The sequence below is a fragment of the Belonocnema kinseyi genome, chromosome 6, assembly GCF_010883055.1.
Source record: "Belonocnema kinseyi isolate 2016_QV_RU_SX_M_011 chromosome 6, B_treatae_v1, whole genome shotgun sequence".
NCBI classification, from domain to species: Eukaryota; Metazoa; Arthropoda; class Insecta; order Hymenoptera; family Cynipidae; genus Belonocnema; species Belonocnema kinseyi.
The window spans coordinates 138,792,518-138,801,110 of record NC_046662.1 but is presented as its reverse complement, the minus strand read 5'-3'; the positions used below and the strand labels follow the sequence as shown (position 1 = coordinate 138,801,110).

At 36.9% G+C, this 8,593-nt stretch overlaps 1 protein-coding gene across 5 annotated transcripts in view; it reads left to right on the top strand.

The window, feature by feature from the left end:
* LOC117174165 overlaps window positions 1-8,593 on the top strand; it is a 325,625-nt gene that overhangs the window by 290,045 nt on the left and 26,987 nt on the right. For all 5 annotated transcript variants that reach the window (XM_033362993.1, XM_033362991.1, XM_033362992.1 and 2 more), the window contains 2 exons: window positions 4,593-4,778; window positions 6,663-6,800. In XM_033362993.1, the coding sequence (XP_033218884.1) occupies window positions 4,593-4,778; window positions 6,663-6,800 (324 nt within the window). The remainder of the gene's footprint in view (window positions 1-4,592; window positions 4,779-6,662; window positions 6,801-8,593) is intronic.

Sequence of the window (8,593 nt, the reverse complement as noted above, 5' to 3'; positions counted from 1 at the left end):
CCGCGATTTCGCTGGAAGCGGGTGCAATTTTTCAGATTAGCACCCGCTCCCGGCGAAATCCTGCGGTTGTCCTTATGACAAATTTTTAATTATATATAATAAAAACTTGTCATAAGGACAACCGCAGAATTTCACCGGGAGTGGGTGCTAATCTAAAAAATTGCACGCGCTCTCGTCGAAATCGCGGTAATAGGCGATAGGCGGATACAGTCTGTGACGAAAACAATACGACGATCCGGCAAAAGTTTCGTGCACCCTGAGAACACGGAGCGATTCAAGGAATACCGCCTTCTGCATTTTTCCCGCAAGTGTTTTAGCATATTGTTGACACACAGGGATGCTTTTCAGGCTATTAACGAGTGAAAGCTTGGTACCTCCAAGAACGCCGATTATAAGTACGATTAGTTTAACAGAATATTCCGGGTACAATCGTTGCAACTCCCTTATAAGGTTTCTATACCTATCTTTCTTTTCATTCTCCTTGCTTATGATATTTTTATCAGCTGGAGCCGAAAATTCAATAGCGAACATGGTTCGCGGCACTTCCCATTTTCCACAATTGTCTCGATTTTCCTAGGAGCATTTAGATGGGCGATATTAAAGTTAATGCCGTAAGAGTGACACAGATGGTAATAAAGTACTCTTAGTGCCGCACTGTGCCTTTGGATGTAGGTTGTTCCCGCATGAGTTTGATAACTGAATGGTATGTGTGCTAAATACTCGGGGTGTGCATGGCACGCCCTGCAGCTATCATCGGGAATGTATTGGGTTAAAATGTAGCGACGGTATGTGAATGTGGAAATGACACCGCCTTGGCATGCTGAAATGAAACCCTCCGTGCCAGACTTCAATCGGGGTGATTTAAGGAAAACAAAGGTTATCTCACACGACATAGACTGATCCTCCACATTTCTGTGGAAGGGGCCGTATATCCTGTTATCGGGGAGCTCTTCACGGAAGTTTTTCTCTTGTACTTTCTTAATCCGGACTTTCAGGAGTGAGTACTCGAGACAGATAAGATTTGATGCATTTTGCTCACCCTTAATACTGAAGTTAAGTCCGAGTGTTTCAGCAGCCTCCTCCGCTGCTTTGTACAGAAATGCTCCTTTGCCTACTTTCTCGTGATTCCTGACCATTTTAAGAAGAGGGTCTCTTCCATTTGCAACTCTATGTGCTGTACCCAGAATAATCCTGTTGTAAAGACATTCAAGACTCAATATTCCGCGACCCCCTTGACGGCGTGAGATGTACAGTCGCGGAACGGAAGACTTAAGATGCATGCTTTTGTTCATGTGAATAACCTTTCTTGTCCCGATATCAAGAGATCTGAGCTCGTTCTTCGTTCATGAAACCACTCCAAATGAATAGAGTACTACCGGGATGGCAAGCCTATTCGTTGCAGATACTTTGTTCCTCGCCAACAGTTCGGAAGAACAAATATGCTCGATGAGATGTTTGTATCTGCTTCGGAAAGTATCCTTTATAAATGTCATATCCTGAATGCGGTTCTGTGGCACGCCCAGGTATGTATAAATCTTTTCAGTGCAAGTGTTTTGTATAGCGCTTCTATCGACGAGCTCAGGGTCTTTAAGGATGCCGTTAAGTTTTCCTCGCTTCAAATAAACCTTGGCGCATTTGTCGAACCCAAATTCCATTCCTCTTTCCTTAGTATATCTTTCGAAAATCCATAGAGCTAGATGTAGTTGATCTTTGTATTTAGCATAGATCTTAAAATCGTCCATGTAAAATACATGAGTGACCTTGTGATTTCGATCTGCAGGTTTGCCGCTAAAGTACCTGTTGGAATTACGAAGTCCTTTCCTGTCTTTCCTTTTGTGATCTATCAAGAGTTACAGAAAAATCCAGGTCTTTGAATGTGTCGCTTTTGTTGAGAACCTCTTGCTTCCATTTTCCAGAGTTGAATCGCGCAAGTGCAAGTCTTGCATCCTTCCCAGCCGATAAATGGTATCAATAATTGTTTCATCAAGTAAAAGATCAGCTCATTCGCAGTTTTTACAGCAAATAAGAAGAGGTCTTTATTAGATTCACCGACGCCCGATAGGGTGTGAATCAGTACATTACAGGAGCGGATTTGCCGCTGAAGGAGTCCAACCAATCGCTTGAGTGAACTACATTTTTCTTTTAACGTGTGATGTCGATTTTGATGAAGTTCAATAGCTTTAGCAGATTTGTATTGCCATTCATCTTTGTCTATACTAACTATTTTGAGTGTGGTAGATAAGAGTGATCGATAGCTGCCGTTATATACACAAACAGTGCTCCAAGTCCCGTTAACTCTTTCGCACTACTTCAGAGGCAATGTACGAGGTTTATTAAGATGTCTGTAGATCACAAGTTCCTCAGAATGTCACAAAAACGGTCAGAATTCCGACGAAAAGTTACCTAATCAAGAGCAGAATCTCTCCTTGGAGGATAAATCTCATATCTTAAATCAGCCCGTGATATGACAGGGTTATACAAAAATTCATAAATAGTTATAGAAAGCATACCTAGGTAGCAGTTTCGAACCTTCCTTGTATTTAAGTTAAACCCACATGACTTAACGCTACCCTTAAGCTATCCCCCCACTCCACGGATGCCAGCCGAGATGCGAATGTCCTATCTACGAAAGAAACTGTGGATGGCTGTCCGCTACTTTGCATTTTAACATCACCTATCATTTGACTTCGAAAAACTTTGTCGCTCCATTTGCTCTTAGTAAAAAGTTAAAAACCTTACTGGCGTCTCAAAGTGTAAACGCAATTACCATGTCATACAACGATTGTAAATTTGCAATTCTGGAGCGCGAACCGCTGATCTGAGTTGTAAGTGACTACCTTTCTTTTTTAGTCTTTACCTGCCGTCACTTGCATACGAATTTTCAGCACATTAAAGCAGATCTTAGCTGTGGACGGGATTATTCCCGTATCGGCTGAAATCGCAGTCATCGCAACAAACCGCAAAGTCCGACAGTGGACTAAAGTAAAAACATGCGTGACAAAATCGTAGAATTTCTTATAGGAATTACCAAAAGGATGAATGTTTTAGGGATTACATATGAATGATTACACAATAGAGGAAAAACATGAAGAAGCTTCAAAAACATATTTTTGACTTTGAAACTCTAGTTTAAATTTGACATTTTTTGACAAAAATTTGTATTAATGAATACCATAGGTGCTCATACATTATATCTGCAATAATATTTAGGTTTTTAAATATATTTTTTCGTGTGAAATTCAAATCCGGGCTTTAAATTTGTCTCAGTCTTCCTGTTTCTGAGAAAAATGCAATTGAATTTTCTATTTTAAACCTTCATGGCATGAAAAAAAAGAAACCTGGACCGATATGACTGAAAATTACTGTACGAGGTGTTCTCGGGTTGCTGATTTCGGATCCAATGTCAAAATGTCAAAGTTAAGGATGGAGGATTCAATATGGCGGAACAACATTGTAAGAATATCACCGGTTTTATTAAATATCACCATCCTGTCGGAAATTTGCTACTACCCTCTTTTATCAAATACTCAAACTTGTGCGTATTGAATAAATAAACCTAAAAGTAATAAATATGAATCTTTGATTCAGACTCAGCCCATAATCTGAAATCAAGAGGACATATTCATTCGATTAAACTTCCTATCGTTTTTCAACTTCTTTTTTATATTTAAACTAACACGAGCCATGTGCGTGTAGAGGATTCATGATTCTGAACAAAATATTTCGCCTCGTCTACCTTCTTTTCAGTTGCCTTTATCAATCTTGAATAAAACTGTATCGCTTCATAGACCACCGCCGCCAATATCGATAGGCAGGTTAGAGGACCTTTCAATTTTTGCGACTTAATAAGGAAAGAGACATTAAGCTAGGGAAAATATGTGAAGGATGGTGCCAAACGGCATAAGAATGAAAGAAAACACCTAATTTGGGCAAAAATCAGAGTAAAAGTCACACATAGACTATTGCGATCAATCCACTTTGAAGTAGTCCCCTTCTGACTGAATACACTTCAACTATGTTTTCTCTTTTGGAAGCATTCCTGGAAATTTTCTTTCTTAAAGGTGTTTTTGGCTGTTAAGTATTCAATAGAGTCAAAACGCTTCCTTTTGAGTGAAAATCTTAATTCAGGAAATAGGTCAAACTTGACAGGGGCTATGCCTCTTCTGGGCATATCTGTGACGTACAATACTCATAGAATCGAAAAAATTACGATTGGCCCTGAAGGGCTGCCTGGAACAGGCATTATCTTTAAGTGGGTTGTGGTCAGCTTTAAGTCTGTTAAATTAGTTTTAAAAATTTAACCGGCTCACACGTTTATTGCCGAAAGCTGTTTTTGAAATTGCATAAGTATTTGGAGCTGATTTCCCGATTTTTGAGCAAAATTTTACACAAACTCCCTGTTCCATTTTGCATAAATTTGCGCAATTGATAAATTCACCGAGAATCGGAAATACGTTTTCGCTCACTAGGCTACCACTCTCTACAGAACAAAGACAGTGCAACAATATTTTCAGACCGTTTCACAATCAAAACAAGCTGCTTCTTCACTTTTGCTAAAATTCTTTATATTTATAAATGCGCTCAATTTGCAGGTCCTGAAGGAGGAAAAGGATAGACTTATCTCCTTGGCAGCGTCGGCAGAGAATGAACTTGCTGGTGGCGATCCATCGGTGCTTCCGGATGAAGCAGCCGGGAAATTGCGAGCAGCTGCTGGAAAGGCTCGACTTCTAGCCTCTCAAAAAATGCAACAGTTCGAAGGATTATGTCAGAAGAACGTTGTAAGGTTTTTCCTAGTGTGATTAACAATACATTGTAAATAATAGATTCATTCATTTTCAAACGCATGCATTATTTTATGGAAAAAAATGACTCAAGTGCAAATTCCAGATAATTGTAAAACTTAAGAAACCAATTTTTCTGCTTTCATTCATGATTGTATTCTCAAATGAATTTTTAAGTAGAATAGTATATTCTGCAACTAGGGAGGAAACTAAGCAATCAAACGATTTGGAGTGGCCTTCCTTCCGTGATGCGCAAGACATTGTGTGTAACAGATATAAATGGAAATCGTGATTATATAAATAAATCGTATCTGAAGCCGCTTTGAATGTATCTGTTGGTATGGAAGATATTTCTTCAATATTTTCGTTATCCAAATTAATACTAATTACTTTAATGTGCCTCTAACTAAAACTAATAACTAATTATGTTTTTAAGGTTAGGGAACATTTAGCTTAAACGTTCTCGCAGTTATTGTGAGAGTAGCCAGCGATATAAAATTGCAATGGAAAACCCCGATTTGAATCACATTTACGTGAAATTTACTAAATTCGACTAAAAAGTACCTCCTCAATGTAGACTATGGCACCACGTTTTCCTCAAAATGCACAAAATATGTATCCGTGATGGTCGTCATGTCGTTGAGTCTCTCATATGTTGTCATTTGTGATGACATATTTAAATTGTGTTTGTACACTCATCTCCCGATTCTTTGCCACTTAGAACCGCATTATATAATCTGGCTGTTAACAGTATGGTGCAGTAGCGCTCCAAAAGTTGAGACGTAAACAACTTCAGATATGACATACTGACTATTTCAAAGACGCTAAATTTTTTAAAGGTATATTTAATTTCGACAGTAAATGTGGAAAGGTAATCCGTTTTTAGCAATCATTTTATTCTGGTATGTGATATATTCATATCGCAGAAAAAAAACAACTTATCAATGCGAATTAACGGCTTTAAACTTATTTGAATCTTGTTTTCTTTTTCATTTAAACGAATTGAGACGCATTTAAATGAATTGCGACAAAGCGAGTTGAATGCATCTGAATTTATCTAAATACATGTTCAGGGTTAATTCTAAAAAAAAATTAATAAAAAATCCATGCCCTGAGACTCGAAAGAGATATTCGTCTGGTATCAATCCAGATCACCCCCACTGAACTACGAAACTATTTGATAAAATGCAACGGATCCTTTATGCCAAACACATTGCTTCTCTTACGAATTAAATTGAACAAATCAACACTTGATGAAATTCGCCGTCGCGGATTTCATGTCGTGTTGATGCATGCAAATGAATTAGATCTTCTAATAATTATTCACGAATTCTGATGAATATCAGATTTGGAAATTACATCACTTTTTGACGAATATATACTAATCAACACATGGCTACAAGTCGTGTTTATCACAAAACGTGATACACAAAGGGTCGTAGCGTATTTTTGTCAAGTCGCCACAAATAATGGTTTTTACTGTTATGCTAATTATAAACAACGCAATGTAACGATTGTCACTTTTGAAGGCTTTGACTGTGTTGAGACGAACGTGGCACCGTGGTCAGGATTTAAAATGTACTTTTTACTCGAAAACTTGAACGCGAAAAATATATAGTGGTATTAAGACATTACTAATATATGGTCTGATTAAAACTTGGGGCTCTGGCCTCCATTGCTTTTAGCAATGCTTTGGAACTTTTCAGTTGGAATCGCTAAACTGTATTAAATATATGGGTAATTTGTCTTCAGTTGGAAATCAGTGATTTTCGTCTCACTCTCTATGCGCGGAAGATCACGATTTCTATGCACCTGCTACAAAAAACAATGTTTTATGCACAAGATGCAAGGTTTCTGACTTAAAATAATTCTTTCTAACAGAATCAAGTGGAGGGCGAGGAGTTTCCAACGAAGAATGAAGACTTAGAAGGCTTCTGGGACATGTTGATGTTACAAGTTGTTCAAGTCCACGAGCTCTTCAAGCAGATTGAGAGTCTTAAAAACTCCCAGTGGCAAGAGGTATGTCAAGCCAGTATTAATCCAAAACCATCCTCATGTTCAACATCCCGACATACTAAAATTTCCAAAAAATCTAAACCTTCCAATGGAATATTGGATCCTAACCACCCTCACCAATCTAAAAAATCAAAATATTACTCCGCCAATTCTCGAAATCCATCGGAGTCCAAAGTAGAAACGGTCGAGAAACTGCATCAGGATAACACTAAGAAACTTGAGATCAATTTAAGAAATTTTTTATAGATTAGAATTATATTAATTGATATAATTTTAATATTAGGTTACTGCACTGTTTCCCCTGTGAAATATAACGCCTCAGATTCATTGGTTAAAAATGTTAAAAATAGCGACTTCAGTTATTCAGAAATCAATGAAAGTTTACTACAGATAATACTTGAATTAATCTTTGAAATGCATGAAACAAAAAATTCACAAAATATTACAAATTTGCGAAAAAAGTCTCGCTGTCTAATTGACAAAGGTAAAAAAATATCTGTTGACTTTCTTATTAAGGATGCATTTTATTTGCATAGTATAAAACCTTTTTCTAGTCAAAGACCTATGTACATAAGCCCACCAGTAAAATCACCAGAAAATTCTTTGCTTGAAGGACAAAAAGCTTATTTTAGTTCATTTAATAAAAAGAAATTTTTAAATAATGAACTTACTAATTTGGCTTCAAATTTGAAAGAAAATTTGTCCTTAAATTTCAAGAATGAAACTCGTGAAAAAAATGGTGTAAAACTTCTTCAATGTCACGATCTCTTGATGTCCGACACAAATCGAAGCACAATGTACATAACTCTTTCCGATGACCGAAAGCTTGGTGTAAAAACTGAATTTTAAAAACAATTTTAAATGGAAAATTGCCGAAAGGATTCATTTGGATGCGTTTATTCAAAATACTCTGAACCTAGTAACTTCCTATCTCTTGAAAACAAAAATTCATGGATTAAAAATAAAAAGTTAAAAAGTACACCGCTCATTTTACGTATACAAAATATCAGCTCCCTCGAAAGTAATCTGAAATGCAAAATTCACAGAGCATTTAAAAAAAAGAAAGACAATTTCTAATCATATCTCTAATCTCACATTCCAGTCCACACCTTGACAGCATTAAGCAAAATGTCTTCAAGAATCTCTATGAGAGACAGAATAATCAATCATCCTAAAGTGACTATAAATAATTTTCGCTTAAAAGTAGTTTGCTTTGAGAAATTCAAATTACTGAATTAAAAAACTTTCTTAAATAGGACAGAAACTGACGATTTGCAGAGTAATAGAAAAGAAGATAAATACTGTAATTCTGATTTTAAGACACCAAGAACATCTGGCCTGTACTGTCTATGCATCTCAAACTCGAGAATAGCTTAAAAGCTGTCCAAAAATAAAAGAAGAGAAAATGAATTCTCTATTTCAAGATAAATTTACGAATTTACATTTCAGTATTCACCGGAGATATTCAGTAAAATGTATATACTCTAATTTTAACAACTTAACGAACCAAGCCGCCCAAATTTGAATAAATCCCGAATGAACTACGTCCAGAATCAGGAAACACCAATTCCAGTAAATTTACAAAAGATTTAATTAAACTGAACACTCTGCGGTAAGAAGATTTGCGAGAATCTTATCCACATAGCACACACGGTTAACAGTTCTCGCTTAGGCCTGCACATGTGCGGCTGTGAACCGCCGCACAGTGGGGTGAAATCGGAAAACGAGGTTCAAAATGACATTTAGAACGCAATTATGCACCGATTTTAGAATTTTTTTTTTGAAAAATTCAGAAC